This window comes from Bison bison, unplaced genomic scaffold (genome assembly GCF_000754665.1).
Source record: "Bison bison bison isolate TAMUID 2011002044 unplaced genomic scaffold, Bison_UMD1.0 scf7180017864182, whole genome shotgun sequence".
Lineage (NCBI taxonomy): Eukaryota > Metazoa > Chordata > Mammalia > Artiodactyla > Bovidae > Bison > Bison bison.
Window position 1 is genome coordinate 1,697,301 of NW_011494754.1, and position 16,649 is coordinate 1,713,949.

Below are 16,649 nucleotides of genomic sequence, written 5' to 3' on the forward strand. Positions count from 1 at the left end.
AGTCTTCAGTGATCAATGCAAAGAAATAGAGGCAAACAATAGGAAGGGCAAGACTAGAGATCTCTTCAAGAAAATTAGAGATACCAAGGGAACATTTCGTGCAATGATAGGCACAATAAAGGACAGAAATGGTATGCACCTAACAGAAGCAGAAGATATCAAGAAGAGGTGGGAAGAATACACAGAAGAACTATACAAAAAGATTTTAATGACCCAGATAACCACGATGGTGTGCTCACTCACCTAGAGCCAGACATCCTGGAGTGTGAAGTCAAGTGGGCCTTAGGAAGCTAGTGGAGGTGATGGAATTCCAGTTGATCTATTTCAAATCCTAAAAGATGATGCTGTGAAAGTATTGCACTCAATATGCCAGCAAATTTGGAAAACTCAGCAGTGGCCACAGGACTGGAAAAGGTCTGTTTTCATTCCTATCCCAAAGAAAGGCAATGCCAAAGAATGCTCAAACTTCTGCACAGTTGCACTCATCTCACACATGAGGAAAATAATGCTCAAAATTCTCCAATCCAATCTTCAACAGTACATGAACCGAAAACTTACAGTTGTTCAAGCTGGATTTAGAAAAGGCAGAGGAACTGGAGATCAAATTGTCAATATCCGTTGGATCATCGAAAAAGCACAAGAATTCCAGAAAAACATCTGCTTCATTGACTACACCAAAGCCTCTGACTGTGTGGATCACAACAAACTGTGGAAAATTCTTCAAAAGATGGGAATACCAGACCACCTGACCTGCCTCCTGAGAAATCTGTATGTAGTTCAAGAAGCAACAGTTAGATCCGGGCATGGAGCAACAGACTGGTTCCAAATGGGAAAGGAGTCCATCAAGGCTGTGTATTGTCACTCTGCTTATTTAACTTATATGCAGAGTACATCATGTGAAATGCCAGGCTGGATGAAGCACAAGCTGGAATCAAGATTGCTTGGAGAAATATCAATAACCTCAGATACGCAGATGACACCACCCTTATGGCAGAAAGCAAAGAGGAACTAACCAGCCTCTTGATGAAAGTGAAAGAGGAGAGTGAAAAAGCTGACTTAAAACTCAACATTCAAAAAATAAAGATCATGGTATCTGGTCCCATCTGCTGCTAAGTCGCTTCAGTCGCGTCCGACTCTGTGCGACCCCAAAGACGGCAGCCCACCAGGCTCCCCCATCCCTGGGATTCTCCAGGCAAGAACACTGGAGTGGGTTGCCATTTCTTTCTCCAATGCATGAAAGTGAAAAGTGAAAGTGAATTTGCTCTGTCGTGCCCGACTCTTAGCAGTCCCATGGACTGCAGCCTTCCAGGCTCCTCCGTCCATGGGATTTTCCAGGCAAGAGTACTGGAGTGGGGTGCCATTGCCTTCTCTGATCACTTCATGGCAAATAGATAGGGAAACAATGGAAACAGTAACAGACTTAATTTTCTTGGGTTCCAGAATCACTGTGGATGGTGACTGCAGTCACCATGGATGAAATTAAAAGACTCTTACTCCTTGGAAAAAGAGCTGTGACCAAACCTAGACAGCATATTAAAAAGCAGAGACGTTACTTTGCCGACAAATGTCCATCTAGTCAAAGATATGGTTTTTCCAGTGGTCATGTATGGATGTGAGAGTTGGACCTAAAGAAAGCTGAACAGTGAACAATGGATGCTTTTGAACTGTGGTGTTGGAGAAGACTCTTGAGAGTCCCTTGGACTGCAAGGAGATCCAACCAGTCCATCTTAAGGGAAATCAGTCCTGAGTATTCATTGGAAGGTCTGATGCTGAAGCTGAAACTCCAATACTTTGGCCACCTGATGCAAAGAACTGACTTATTGGAAAAGACCTTGATGCTGGGAAGAATTGAAGGCAGGAGGAGAAGGGGACGACAGAGGATGAGATGGTTGGATGGCATCACTAACTGAATGGACATGTATTTGAGCAGGCTTTGGGAGTTGTTGATGGACAGGAAGGTCTGCTATACTGCAGTCCATGGGGTCACAAAGAGTCAGACACGACTGAGTGACTGAACTGACTGACAGATACACTTACATATTCGTGCAAATAAATATTGTGAGGAAATCTAGCATGACATTATTTGCAACAGCAAAAGTTTATTACTTATTTTGGCCATACCATGTGGCATTCAGGATCCCTGCCAGGGGTCTAATCTGTGCTCCCTGCAGTGGAAGCATGGAGACTTAACCATTGGACCACCAGGGAATTCCCTGCAAGAGCAAAAGTTTAGAAGCAACTGGAAGGATTGTCATTGAGGGAAGATTAAATAAATTATGGTACATTCACAGTGTGGATATACATAGCTTTTATAAAGAATGAAGCAACCTTTACCAATGTGGAACAGTGTCCCTGGTGAATTGTTAAATGAAAAAAAGCAAGGTGCAGAAGAATAGGCATAGCAAGTGATCCCTGTGCTTGAAAATTACATGTATACAATGTCTACGTAAAACAATATGCATATGTAGATGTAGGCTGTCTTTGAATGAACATCGTTAAGTTAGTTGCAGCTTTGTGGTTGGGGGACCAGAGGGGGGGATATTCCTCCTTTTGACTGTATCCTCCATTTTACCACTTGAATTTTGGTCAGGTGCATACATTATCTGTTAAACTTTTTAAAAAAGTCAACATCACTGTAAATGTTAGCTTAGGGCCAAGAATCTCTGGGTTTAAAATGAAAGAAAATTATTATGATTGATTAAAAAGATGTTTATTCTAAGTTAGTTTTTTTAAATTAAATTTCAATAAACATTTATATGCAACTAACAGGCATTGCCAAGCACTGTTTTAGGCACTGGCAAATCAAGGATTTTACACCTTGTTCATCTCGAAATGGCATAATTTGGCAGAAGAGAGTTGCATAAATTATATAGGGTTAATTTATCTCTAAAATAACTACCGAAGTGCAAAGCAAGTAGAGGTTCATAGGTATGGACAGCCCTCCCCCTTAGTATGTGTGACTTTAGGCAAAGTAAATGATTAACTTCTAGTTTCTTTGTCGGTAAAATGGGGTTAAATAATAAGTACTTAGTTCAGGGCATGGTTTTGATGTTTTAATGATATAGAACGCATTTACTTAGTACAGGGCTTGTCATTAAATATAGTGCAGTAAATGTTGGCTATTTTCATTTATCAGTTCCCTTTCAAATCAGGAGGAAAAAAAAACCCTCTAAGCAGGTGTGATCATCAATCCTGTAGTAGCTGTAGCAGTTTGAGACAGGAAGGTAAAGAAAGATGAAGATGGAAGGACTGGTGATAACCGAGCTAGGTATTGACTAGTGAGTGCAATTTCAGAAGCTGGAAGAAAGGGGAGGGCATTTTAGGCAGGGGCAAGATGAGCAGAGGTGTGGAAGAGGATTCAGAGTGTGTTTGGACAATGGATTGGGAGTCGGCTGGTTTGACCTAGAGTCACATGTAGGCTTGGGGTTGGGGAGCAAGGAGTATTTGGTGGAACATGAGGGAAGCAAGTAAGCAGTGTTGGTCATGGGGGTCCTTGTAGGCTGAGCTTAAGAGTTGGCATTTAGGGCTTCCCTGGTGGTCCAGTGGTCAAGGATCTGCCTTTCAAGCAGGAGACACAGGTTCAATCATGGTCTGGAAAGATCCCACATGCCACAGCACAACTAAGTCCATGTGCCACAACTACTGAGCCCATGCTCTAGAGCCCGTGAGCTGCAACCGCTGAGCCTGTGTGCTGCAAATGCTGAAGTTCACGCACCTTAAAGCCAGTGCATGAAGCAAGGCAGCCCAAGTGCAGCCAAATATAAATACATTAACTAATCAAAAAAAAAGAGTTGGGATTTATCTTTCATTGGAATCCAGATTATAGAAGACTGAGGAGAGGATGGGGTGGAAGGAAATAGGAAGAGGAATGATGAAGAGGAGAGAAAGAGCCATAGGGTCAAGGGAGAAATTGAAGACAATGGGGGTGGAGGGCCTTAGATATTTAATGGAACAGGCAGCAGGGGACAAAATCAAGACATGCAGGCTTAGCTTTGTAAAGGGGTCAGGATCCTTCTGAAACAGATAGCAAAGGGAAAAAGGGGTGAAGATGTAGATGAAGTGAGCATAGAGGGAAGTGAGGTTGAGAACTTCATGCCTGTTGAGCTTTATTCTCTTGAAGTTTGGAAGGAAATGATATGCTGAGAGTAAGTGTGCCTGGAGTGAGATTTTAGGATTTAGGGTGAAAGGTGAGGATTTGGACAATCCACTGTGGGAAATATAAGAAATAGTTGATTCGGGAGGAGGAGAGGCTTGACCAATGCCTAAGCCTTGTCTTACTCAAAGGTGCCCAAGGGGCCGTGTGGTTCTTAATACAACAGCGTGGACCCTGGAAACAAAAGGGACCAGAAAGATGACCAGACCCACCCAGATGCAAGCGGGTTGGGAAGGGAACGTGCTGTTTAGAGTGTGGCTGGTGAACAGAGGAGGAAGTGAAGCTGAGAAAAGTTGATGGAGTCAGTCTTAGGAGAACAGGAGGCGGTTAAGTGCTTGGCAAGGACCAGTGACTCTAGGGAGTGGGTGGATGGGCAGAGATGACCAAACACTCTGTTGTGCCTGGAGGGGGAGGGCACTTCGTTCAAGATTTTATACATTTATGTACTTTTATTTGACAGAAAGGAACTGTTTTAAAAATGGCATTGGAATTCTCACAATAGCTCAATAGTTTCAATTTTTGGTACAGATCGTGAGCAGTATGCCCAGGGCTTAAAGGAAATTTTTCTTGAGAGCTCTGTTAAAGCTATATGCCATCAATAGAGGGTAAGCACAGAGGGTTTATATAAGTGGGGGAAAAAAAGCAAGGTTTTAACAAAGGCATCGCAGTTCTCAGCCAGCTCCCTGGAAACCTCTAGTTTTTCCTCATAGGAAAAAAAACACTAACATAAGTACAATGATTTGTATTTCTTTATTTTTAAAGGTGAAACCAGTAACCCACAGCAGGATCAATGTGTCATCTCGCTTTAGAAAGCCACTTCTGGAACCCTGCACTATCTTGTAAGTTGGAATCCTTCACGTTTCGGGTCAAAATTTGTGTGGTGGTTTCCTTTTGGTTTGGGACTTCTTTTGTAGTTTAAAGGCATAACTGTGTCAAATGGTTTGCCTCACTGGCTTTGCCTTTTTTTCAGCTTGATTGCAAATGGAGACCTCATAAACCCGGCTTCTCGACTCCTCATTCCTAGAAAAGCCTTGAATCAGTGGGATCATGTACTGCAGATGATCACAGAAAAGATAACTCTGAGGAGTGGGGCTGTCCACAGGTATGTCAGAGTAATCTTCTTGCAAGTGGATGGGATTCAGAATTGTTGAGGATATTCCCATGAGGCCCTTGAGACACTGGTCCTAGATCTGAATTTCAGGTCACTAGTTTGTCTCTATGTGCCTCAGTTTCTCTATCTGTAAAATGGGCATATAATTGTTCATCCCTTGTAGGGTTGTTTTCCAGTTTATATTTTTGTTACTTTTTATGTTGCTTTTCTCATGCAGTTATGTTAAATTTTGATGCAATCAAATTTTCAGTCTTTCATTATGATCATTAAGTTCTATGATTAGCTTAGGTTCTCTTCACTCCTAGATTATAAAAAATTATTCCACGTTTTCATCTTTCAACTTTTAACTTTCATTTAAACCTTTGATCCTTTTGGATTTTATCTTGGTATCAGGAGTAAAGGCAGATCGCAATAGTTATATATTGATTTTTTTAAAAAAGATATATCGTTTTGTCTTTTGACACATACACAGATGTAAACCCACTCAATAAATGCTCTGAAGCACACAAATATATATAAACACAATTGCATGCCCAGATACACCTATTCATACATATATTGATGTGAACAAATTGATAAATAGAAATAAAATATAGGCAAGGACAAACACAGAAATGAGAATATAGTTACATGTCCCCTGAATATGTGAATACTTCAGTTCAGTTCAGTCGCTCAGTCGTATCTGACTCTTTGTGAGCCCATGAATCACAGCACGCCAGGCCTCCCTGTCCATCACCAACTCCCGGAGTTCACTCAGACCCACGTCCATCGAGTCAGTGACGCCATCCAGCCATCTCATCCTCTGTGGTCCCCTTCTCCTCCTGCCCCCAATCCCTCCCAGCATCAGAGTCTTTTCCAATGAGTCAACTCTTCGCATGAGGTGGCCAAAGTACTGGAGTTTCAGCTTTAGCATCATTCCTTCCAAAGAAATCCCAGGACTGATCACCTTTAGGATGGACTGGTTGGATCTCCTTGCAGTCCAAGGGACTCTCAAGAATCTTCTCCAACACCACAGTTCAAAAGCTTGGAGAGGCTTAATTCTTTTTTTTTTTAACTTTTAATTTTGTATTGGGGTATAGCCAACCAGCAATGTTGTGATAGATTCAGGTGACAGCAAAGGAACTCAGCCACACAGACACATGTATCCATTCTCCCCAGACTCCCCTCCCACCCAGGCTGCCACATAACATTGAGCAGAGTTCCATGTTGGAGAAGCTTAGTTCTTAGTGTAATGCCAGACATGAGTGAGATTTTCATGTTACTCGCTTGGGACACCCCCACACTCCCTTAACAGAACATGGTGGGTTAAAAATACCTGCTGGTAGTTTAGTTGCCAAGTCACGTCCAACTCTTGCAACACCATGGACCAGCCTGCCAGGCTCCTCTGTCCATAAGATTCTCCAGGCAAGAAGACTGGAGTGGGTTACCATTTCCTTCTCCAGGGGATCTTCCTGTCCTGGGAATTGAACTTGGGTCTCTTGTATTGCAGGCAGATTCCTTACAACTGAGCTAAACAGAACATGAGTAATTCTTATGGTTGGACCCTTCCTGGGCATCAGTATACATATAGAAAACATCCCACACAAATTCTTTCAACTCCCTGTTTATAATTCTCATGTTTTGTAGCAAAGGAAGAAAGCAGGTCAGCAAGAGTCGCATAAAAGAAGGCTAAGTTCACAGGCTAGAATTTATTCAGTGTCCTTTACCTGTGTAGAGAAAACCAGTCAAGTCTTGGCTGTTGCCAGATCCACAACTTTGCTGTCTTTTAATTTCTAGCTGTAAAAGTTAATGATGGATTCAGATCTTCCTCTTTTGAAGGTAAATGAGAGAAGAAGAACGTATGGCTCTAGGCCTCCATCTAGGGGTTGGTTTCCAACAGGTTCTCCACCAGGGGCAGATTTACCAGTAGGGGCTGCTGGCAGTGTCCAGTCATGGGGATTAGAGATGGCTACTACTCCCATCCCATGGGAAGAGGCCAAGGGTGCTGTTGACACCCTACAATTCCCAGGACAGCCTCCCACCTCTCCTACAATTATCAGATCCAAAACGTCAATTATGTCCAGAGGCGCTGGTCTAGGTCAAGACAGGAAAACCAGATTATCTGGGTTAAGTGTTGGTATTTAGACTTGTAGGGATAGAAATGTGTTACTTTAGCATCTTCATACTAACTCAACACCAACACACTTTAAGGGGTTAAGTGGCTGCTTTTATTTTACTCCTTGACTTCATATGATATGGCCTGTCTGCTTAGACAGATCAGTGGATTTTTTTTTTCTTTGCAAATGTCACTACCCTTAATTTTGTGATATAAAAAGTCTGAGAACTTTTAAAATGATAATCTTAAAATCCTTTCAGTTCTTAACTCTTGTTTATCACCTTCAAAAACATGCATTGTCTTCTTTGTGGCGTGGTTTTCTAAGCCGTCTGTTTTTTTCTTGCTCTTTAAACAAACTGTGGGGACACTTTAAATCGTTTAGCAAGGTTATCACTGTTCTCTTAATAAGTAACACATTGTAGTTTGCAGCAGCAGTTTTACAGTAAAAGGGAGGTTCTTGTGAAATCCCTTGATTCTGGGAAGATGACGGAAGGCAAAAAAAGAGAAGCATGAACGCTATGCAGTTCTGCATCATTAATGCTGGCAATGGATTCTTTTACCTCCTGCCCTCGCACCTCTTGTTTTCTGACCTAGTTCTTGTGTGTTTCTATGGAAAATTCTGTCTGAGGCCTGCTCTTAGATGTTCACCTGAACAGTGCATTAAGAAAATAAATTTTCTAAGTGCTCACGGGATATAAAGAGAAGAATCAAACTTCAGTGGAAGCCAAGCTTCATTTAAAATATGACATTCTTGAAACGGCAACCCACTCCAGTATTCTTGCCTGGAGAATTTCATGGACAGAGGAGTCTGGCAGGCTACAGTCCATGCGGTTGCAAAAGAGTCAGAGACGACTGAGCGCACATACACGCGTGCACACATACACACACACACACACACACACACATTCTCTACAAGTTAATTTTCTCCCTCTAAACTCTAAATATGGCAGCAATAGGGGATCCTTATGTTAGACTGTCCGGTTTCTGTACAGCTAGACCATAATTGTATCTGCATTGGTACTTAGCTGAGTCTTATGACTTTGAGACATTTATAATTCAGTGTTTAGCATAGTATCAAATGAGCCAATTTAGGAATAGAGTTTTTAATTGACTGTGATTTTAGCAGTTCTTGAAATGCTTGTTAACATTTGAATTGCTGGCATTCATATTTTGGCAGACTCTACACTTTAGAAGGAAAACTGGTTGAGAGTGGAGCAGAGCTGGAGAATGGGCAGTTTTATGTGGCTGTCGGCAGAGATAGGTTCAAGAAGTTGCCTTACAGTGAATTACTTTTCGACAAGTCGACGATGAGAAAGTCTTACGGGTACGTTTGCATCCTCACTCGCGTCTCATAGTTTAGTTATCACTTGAAATAGCATTGAATCTTATGCTGTTTTTTAGAATCTTGTTTATCGGTTAGAAAGGAAAGGATGTCTGATACACCTTGATCGCTGTTTATTTTGCTGTGATTGGAGGTTGAGAACTATTGCATAAAAATATGATATTGAGGAATCTGTGATAGACTATATAGTATTTTTTAGCCATTCACTTATGAATTTGTACTAAATATAAAGATTAGTTTTGTGAAAAAGGTACAGGGCAGTGAGCTTCTTATAACATATGCTTTTAGAAGTCTTAAAGATGTTAACTTGATTGAATGATTTTTCAGTTGATGCATAGAGAAATATCTACAGGTGGTTAAGAAATAATATTTTCTACTTAAAAATAATAATGGTAAAATATAGAAATGATATTTCTTTTATACAAATAAGTGGAGGGCTGGGTGTATAGTTATTTCAGGCAAAATTTTAAAGGTTACCTTATAATTGCACACAATGCATAGAGAACCCTTTTGCTCTGTGAGATGTCATGCATTTGTGAAGAAGGCCTTCTTTCAGCCCAGTAGGTGGGCTGCCCAGGCTTGCGTTTGCATGAAGAGCCTCGGCCCCTGCTTGCAGGGACCCTTGGGCTTGCTCATGGTGCCCTACGGTCCATTGCCGCTGCTTTTCCGTGTCTACTTGGCTGGAAAACTGACTTTGTGTAGTTGCTCCTACTCGGATGGGTGACATGTGACAGAGATAGAGCAGAACGTCACCAGCGTGTTCTCCATTGATTTGTCGTCCCGCGTAGCTTGATGGAGAGACTAACCAAGGGTTCCTCAATACGGAATAGGTGGAATGGAGTTTCAGGGGTGGTGTTTGAAGTATCGCAAAGAGCACATTGCTTTCTAGCACTTTAGAACTACTTACCAGACCTATTGCCAACCATCCTTACCCATCCATGAAATCAAGTCGTTCACAGCGTTGCTCTGAGAAGCAGCACTGGGTTAGCTGCTGTGGGTCGCAGTGCGCACCGCGGTGAGAGCTTGTGCTTCTACTTGATGGCGGTGAGAAAACTTGCCCACGGTGGCCTTCTCAGGCAGGTCAGCGAAACTTGCCTTTAACTCCGTGGCTTCTTATTTTCAGAGAGGTTCGGTTGGGTTTCGAGCTGGATCTTTTCCTGTAAAGAGACATCTGGAAAATACTTAGAGCTGAAGAGCAGTTTTTAAATTTTTGGTGAGAATGACTGGTTTAGAAACTCCCTGAATATAAATGCCAGTGTTTTACCATTCTGTGCTTCTACCAGATATGATAGACACGATAAAAAAAAAACTTTATCATTTTTAGCCTTAAACACAATCTGGCAAAATCCTCACTCAGCTTGGGAAATGCCTGTTTTTTGAAACGCAAATAAAAAATTTAGGGATTATTTTAAGTGGTATGAAAAAGTTAAAGGTGGTACTAAATTTATTTGTAAGCATCAACTAAAATGCTATACAAGAAAACATTAAGAATCTTTTGGACAGTGGAAACTAACACAACATTGTAAAGCAATTATACTCCAATTAAAAACAATAATGTTTTGGAATGGAATTTGGAAATGTTTTGTGGTCTTTATGAAATTGGGAAAGTCAGTGGTACTTATTGTGGAATACTGACGTCTATAAATAGTTGAGTTCCAGGTCGGGGTGACAAACTGAGATGTTAATTATCTTGCTTTGTATATTATTTGTGAGTAATATTCAGATTTCTAAATTGTAATTTGTTTTCACAGTCAGAAAACTTCTTCACTACCTCCAATTGTAGGATTCAGAAAGTCTAAAGGCAGTGTGAGTATCATATACTTTACTCATTAATGTTCTGTATTTCTATACCATAACAGAGAGACTGTCCTTTGGGTTTCAATTAAATTCAAAGAAATAAAACTTGTGGCATATAAGCAATTATGTGAAACAACATTAGAACATTAACGTTACAACTAAGTTTCTAAAGGAGAGCTAATATTTTTAAAATATGAATTTCAAGAGATAATTTTTTTCCTGATATATAGACTTGATAAAATTTATACCAGCTTGAAATCTAGGCAATAATACATAAGTGAGAAGAAACGCTGTTTTAGGCCACATCACTGATCCGCCCAGTGTTATTTTCTATCACTGACAAAGACTAAAAAGAAAGAGTATGTAACAGAATGGCAATCCTCAGTTATATTTTTTAAAAAGATTGAGAATCAGTCTAAATAGTTAGGTCCTTATCAGAATCTTTTTCATCCACCGTTCATTCATTTATTTGTTAATTCAGCATAATCTATTGAATACCAATTATGTGGGAACTGTGACAGGCATTTAGTAGGTAACTTCTTAACCTGTTTGTATGTTTTATCTATACCCCCTCATGGGGATAAGCTTTATGTCCTGCTGGAGTATTGCTTTGACAGGTCTTCTTAGCTGAAACTTCTCTTTCTGCTCTTTTGGTTGAATTTCCTGACCTGTAGAGGTGAGAATTGATCTGACGTTTTCCCTTTCTGAATTAAATAAGCAGAACTCTTAATTGGTGTCTTGTAAAATAAGAGGCTTCTGGACAATGATATTGTCTCCTAATGATGATTTAGATATTCCTTCCCCTCCCCCTTTTCTGTAACATCATGTGAAATTCTTGAAAAAGATTTTTTTGTGTGTGAAGAAATAGTGCTGACCTTGGCTAAGATTATGAGCTTGGATGCCTGAGAAAATGGTGGTACTATAGCTAATTAGAGGGCAGCTGAGGAAAGAATCACCTGCTTAATTTCTAATGCATTGAGTTATCAATGTCATCACGGAATCTAGCTGCAGACTAAATGGCAGAGACTGAGGACATCAGATGAAAATTTGCAAGTTCATCCACGTGACGGTCATAGTCGAAGAGCAGAGGCGTGTCATGGTGACGTTCTTTCCTCGCACCCATCACAGCCTGGCGAGGAGCTGGCTTCAGCACACTGTTGAGTGGGAGGATGGGAAAGTGGGAATAGAGAGGGTTGGGGGCAGAGCTCACAGTGAGAGCCACAGAGGACCCATAACTTCATGGATATGGAGAGCAAGGGGAGAGAGAGTATTCCAGTAACTGAAAAATATATTGTAACCATCATAAAGCTAAACGTATGCTTGCATACTAAATCACTTCAGTTGTGTCTGATTCTCTGTGACCCTATGGACTGTAGCCCGCCAGGCTCCTATGTCCATGGGATTCTCCAGGCAAGAATTCTGGAGTGGGTTGCCGTGCCCTCCTCCAGGAGATCTTCCTGTCACAGGGAGCAAACCCGTGTCTCTTAGTCTTGTGCATTGGCAGGCGAGTTCTTTAGCACTAGGGCCATCTGGGAAGCCCATAAAGCTAAATAAAGTCCAGGAATTTAGATTTGGGAGACTACCCTTCTGCTTTTCTTCAGGACTTTGGAGTGGAATCTCTTCCATGTACCATGCGCATAGGAGCTCATTAACCCTCACAGTATAGCTGGAAAGGTGATGGTTAAACAGAGACCAAGTGTAGTTGAATAACTGACTCAGATCACAGGGAAAGTTCATGTCAGAACCAAGATCAGGACTCAGGTCTTTACATTCACAATGACTGAACTTTGGGATTAGGTGGTTATAATTCTGAAATTTAGAATGTCTGATTTTTTTAAAATTAAAAATGTGTTTCTAATTTTCAAATCCGTACACAGGAGGCATATATGTACCTCTTTCTTGATCACTTGTTTGGAAGTTCTCTTGAATCTGTGCTGTGAATACTGGGTCATCTAATGATGACTGGCTATGTCTTCCGTGTGTCTGGCCTAGAACTAAGCCCCAGGGAGATAGTATTGAGCAAAAAGACACAACACTCTCTCTTAGCTCTGTCCTACTCAAGGAGACAAAGTTATACAAACGATACCACAAAGCAGTGTATAATTGCAAAGTGTGATTAGAATGAGAGAAAAGGATAGAACCATATGCAGGAAAATAAAAGGAGAATTTAGATATGTGTGTCAGGAAAAGGTCTCTTTGAGGAAGTGACCTTTAAGAACTCAAAGTTATGTTTTGAGAGGAGTTTCCATCTCGTACACAAGCAAAGACCCAACATTATATTGCCATGCTCTGACTTAGAATAACACAGTGATAGCAGAGTCTGTCCCTTTTCTCACAATGCTTTCTCACGAAGCATTCTATAGAGTCATCTGTCCATTTATCCGGTCATCCAGCCATCCATCCAACACATGTTTAACAAGCACCTACTGAGTGCCAGGAATTCCTTCAAGCAGCTGGCAGAGATTGGTGACAAGCTTTCAGACGTCACGGAACTTTTGTTCTAGTGCCTGTGTCTGTGTGGGGCGGGGCAGGGTGGAAGAACGGGGGTAGACAGACTATCAGTCTCTAAACAAATATATAATTTCAGGTGGTGATAAGTGCCCTGAGGACAATAAGATGTGGCAGGGCACTTGTTGATATAAAATGTTCTGAGACTGAGACTTTAATGAGGTAAAGCAGCCAGCCATACAGGGTGGGGGCAGGGGAGAAAGAGCCTCCATAGCAGAGGAAACAGTCACAAAGGCCCTCGGGAAAGAGCTTGGCGTAAAGAAAGGGGACAGAAAGAAGGCTGGGGTGGTCTGTGATGAGATTGGAGGGGCAGGCAGGGCCCAATGGTGCAGGCCATGGGTGGAGTTTGGATTTGATTCCTTACCATTTGAGGGGCAGAGGAAGGGAGTGATAGCATTTGATTTCTATTTTTGAAAGATCATTCTGGCTGTGGTGTATGCAAAGAAGTGGGTGGGGCAAGAATAGCAGCAGGAGGCAGTGGGACGGCTGGAGTCCTGAGTGATGCGGGCGACTGGGATAGGAGGCAGCAGGGGACATTGTATCTTGTCACTGATGGCTGCATTCATCCAGTAGCCATCTACTGAGTCCATATTATGTCCTGAGCACTAGGAGAGGGGACGATAGAAAATGAGATGGTTGGATGGCATCACCGACTCCACGGACATGAGTTTGAGTAAAATCTGTGAGTTGGGTAATGGACAGGGAGGCCTGGCGTACTGTGGTCCATAGGGTTGCAAAGAGTCAGATATGACTGAGTGACTGAACTGAACTGAACTGTTTTAGTGCTTGTGGGGAAGGGGAGGCAGAGATTCCAGAGAAAACCATAAATGTCTGAAGCCTCCATTCTGGAGGAGGAAAAAGACAAACTAATACACAGTTGATATTAATCAGGGATAAACTTGAAGAAACATGTATCAGGATCTGGGAGGAGAAAGAGAGGGTGCAGTACCCCCTGGGTGGCCAGGGTGGGCCTCTTGTAGGAGATTATATTCAGCAGAGGGGCATAACCCCCTGGGCATACAGTGAGGTTCCACGAAACCTATCTAGTGGATTTGTGAGTGACTGGCCGTGAACCACATGGAGAGAATATTCTACGTTGGGCATTCCAAAGTCACAAACTCACGAACTTTTTAAGGGAAGGATCAGTTTGCTCCTTTCCTTTAACTAATTGGTTCCCTGCAGAATGTACATATTTTCAAGATTCTTAACCGCTTGGCATGGAGTCGGGGCAAGTGTGAGTGAAGGGGATGATGGGTGAGCTGGCTTACAACTTAAGGAGCTACTTACTGTTCAGTTCAAGGGAAGGCATCCCTGAACTTGTGATGCAAATCAAAGAGGACCCAGAGTTGGATTTTTAGGAATTCTTTTCTCCGCAAGCTTTCTAGGAATGGCTGTATTGCATAATGAAGGGAAGTGTGGGTGGGGGCTGGATAGAGCTTAAAAAAGAGAGAGAGAAAGCTGCTACACTCTCCATAGAGAACCTCCTGTGCAAGAGTGATGGGTCAGCAAGGTCCCACCCTTGTGGTAGGAAGTGTGGGTAATAGGGTTTGGGGTAAAGGTGAGGAGGTTTGGTGGGGGATCCAGCAACGCTTTCAAAACAGCCAGGCAATGCCCTGTGCAAAGCAGGAAAAGACCAGAAGTCACCCCTCATACAGACGGGGAGGGGGGCGGGTCACAGAAACACGTACTTTGAGATTCTAACCTGGAAACAAAAGGAAGAGATAACTGAATCCTCTGAAGTTCTATTAAGTTTGAAAAATTAACCCACCAGCGGGAGGCTGTCCTTTAGCTGTGAGGTTTCAGCACAAAGAGTCCAAGCACCCTCTAGTGGAAGAGACATAAAATCAGGGACGTGCTTGAAAGTTGGAGCCAAAGACTCCTTTACTTTGTCCTCAGTTCAGTTCAGTCGCTTAGTCATGTCCGACTCTTTGCGACCCCATGACTTGCAGCACGCCAGGCCTCCCTGTCCATCACCAACTCCTGGAGTTCACCCAAACTCTTGTCCATCGAGTCCTCAGTTGTCCTTAATTCCCAAGTAGCGAATACATCTTGTGAGCAGCAATTTACAGATTCAAATATGGCAATTGCTCAGGTTTTGGTGAGAAAACATAATTATCCGTGTATCACAAAGTCACGGTGAAAGGTCGATTCTGAAGCTTCCAGAACTCCATTTTGCCTTTTGGGAACCTGTGTCCAGTTTGGATAAAAAGATTTCTCACACTTCCCATCAGCAAATACACAGAGAAACACCAGCCTGAGTCTGAGTGTGGTCCCCTGCTCACAAGGTCTCCTGGATGCTTCGCTGAAATACAACGCTGTGAGTGCTGCTGTATGCGGCAAATCCCGCACAAAATCACTTTACGAGGGATTTTGTGATGCATTATGGCTTTTGTGTCTTTGGCACATGTTCATGGAGGCTTCAAGTGAGTTTACCGTGGTAATGACAGAAACCTGAGTTGACTGGAGCTTGTTGGAAAGAGCCTAGGGAATTATCTAAAACAATCCCAATTTGAGTAGAGCAAGGGGGTGATGGAAGGGCTCTTTTTAGTTTTCTGTTGGTCTGAGCCAGAGGTTTGCTATTTCTATCAGGTATTTTGATATGTGTGTGAGGAAAAAAACAGGACAATGCTTGAATGATCACATAAGGTCTAGTGTTTGCATGGTATGCCCTGTAAAATGAGGCTGCTGCTTGATTTCTTCCACTTTGGGATAAAATCATAATCTATTATTTCCAGGTGACTTTTTAAGGGAACCAAACCATATGATAGCTATTTCTAGTCCCTTGGGAACTAGCAAGCATCAGTATAGTAGAAAAGTCAAAACTGGGTAACTCTGAGAAAGTTAATTCCTTTATCTGAAAAACAGTAGTAGAAAAATCAAACCTGGGTAACTTTGAGAAAGTTAATTCCTTTACTGAAAAAATGCCTATCTATGCATTTGATAAATTTGTGTTTATGAATTTAACTCAGATGACCATTATATCTACTACTGTGGGCAGGAATCCCTCAGGAGAAATGGAGTGGCCATCATGGTCAACAAAAGAGTGCGAAATGCAGTACTTGGATGCAATCTCAAAAATGACAGATGATCTCTGTTTGTTTCCAAGGCAAACCATTCAATATCACAGTAATCCAAGTCTATGCCCCAACCAGTAACGCTGAAGAAGCTGAAGTTGAACGGTTCTATGAAGACCTACAAGACCTTTTAGAACTAACACCCAAAAAAGATGTCCTTTTCATTATAGGGGACTGGAATGCAAAAGTAGGAAGTCAAGAAACACCTGGAGTAACAGGCAAATTTGGCCTTGGAATACGGAATGAAGCAGGGCAAAGACTAATAGAGTTTTGCCAAGAAAATGCACTGGTCATAACAAACACCCTCTTTCAACAGCACAAGGGAAGACTCTATACATGGACATCACTAGATGGTCAACACCAAAATCAGATTGATTATAGTCTTTGCAGCCAAAGATGGAGAAGCTCTATACAGTCAGCAAAAACAAGACCAGGAGCTGACTGTGGCTCAGACCATGAACTCCTTATTGCCAAATTCAGACTGAAATTGAAGAAAGTAGGGGAAACCACTAGACCATTCAGGTATGACCTAAATCAAATCCCTTATGATTATGCAGTGGAAGTGAGAA

At 42.0% G+C, this 16,649-nt stretch overlaps 1 protein-coding gene across 2 annotated transcripts in view; it reads left to right on the plus strand.

The window, feature by feature from the left end:
* The window catches only part of DCDC2 (doublecortin domain containing 2), a 146,138-nt gene that overhangs the window by 46,361 nt on the left and 83,128 nt on the right, over window positions 1-16,649 (plus strand). For both annotated transcript variants that reach the window (XM_010843512.1, XM_010843513.1), the window contains 4 exons: window positions 4,916-4,992; window positions 5,124-5,255; window positions 8,537-8,683; window positions 10,453-10,507. In XM_010843512.1, the coding sequence (XP_010841814.1) occupies window positions 4,916-4,992; window positions 5,124-5,255; window positions 8,537-8,683; window positions 10,453-10,507 (411 nt within the window). The remainder of the gene's footprint in view (window positions 1-4,915; window positions 4,993-5,123; window positions 5,256-8,536; window positions 8,684-10,452; window positions 10,508-16,649) is intronic.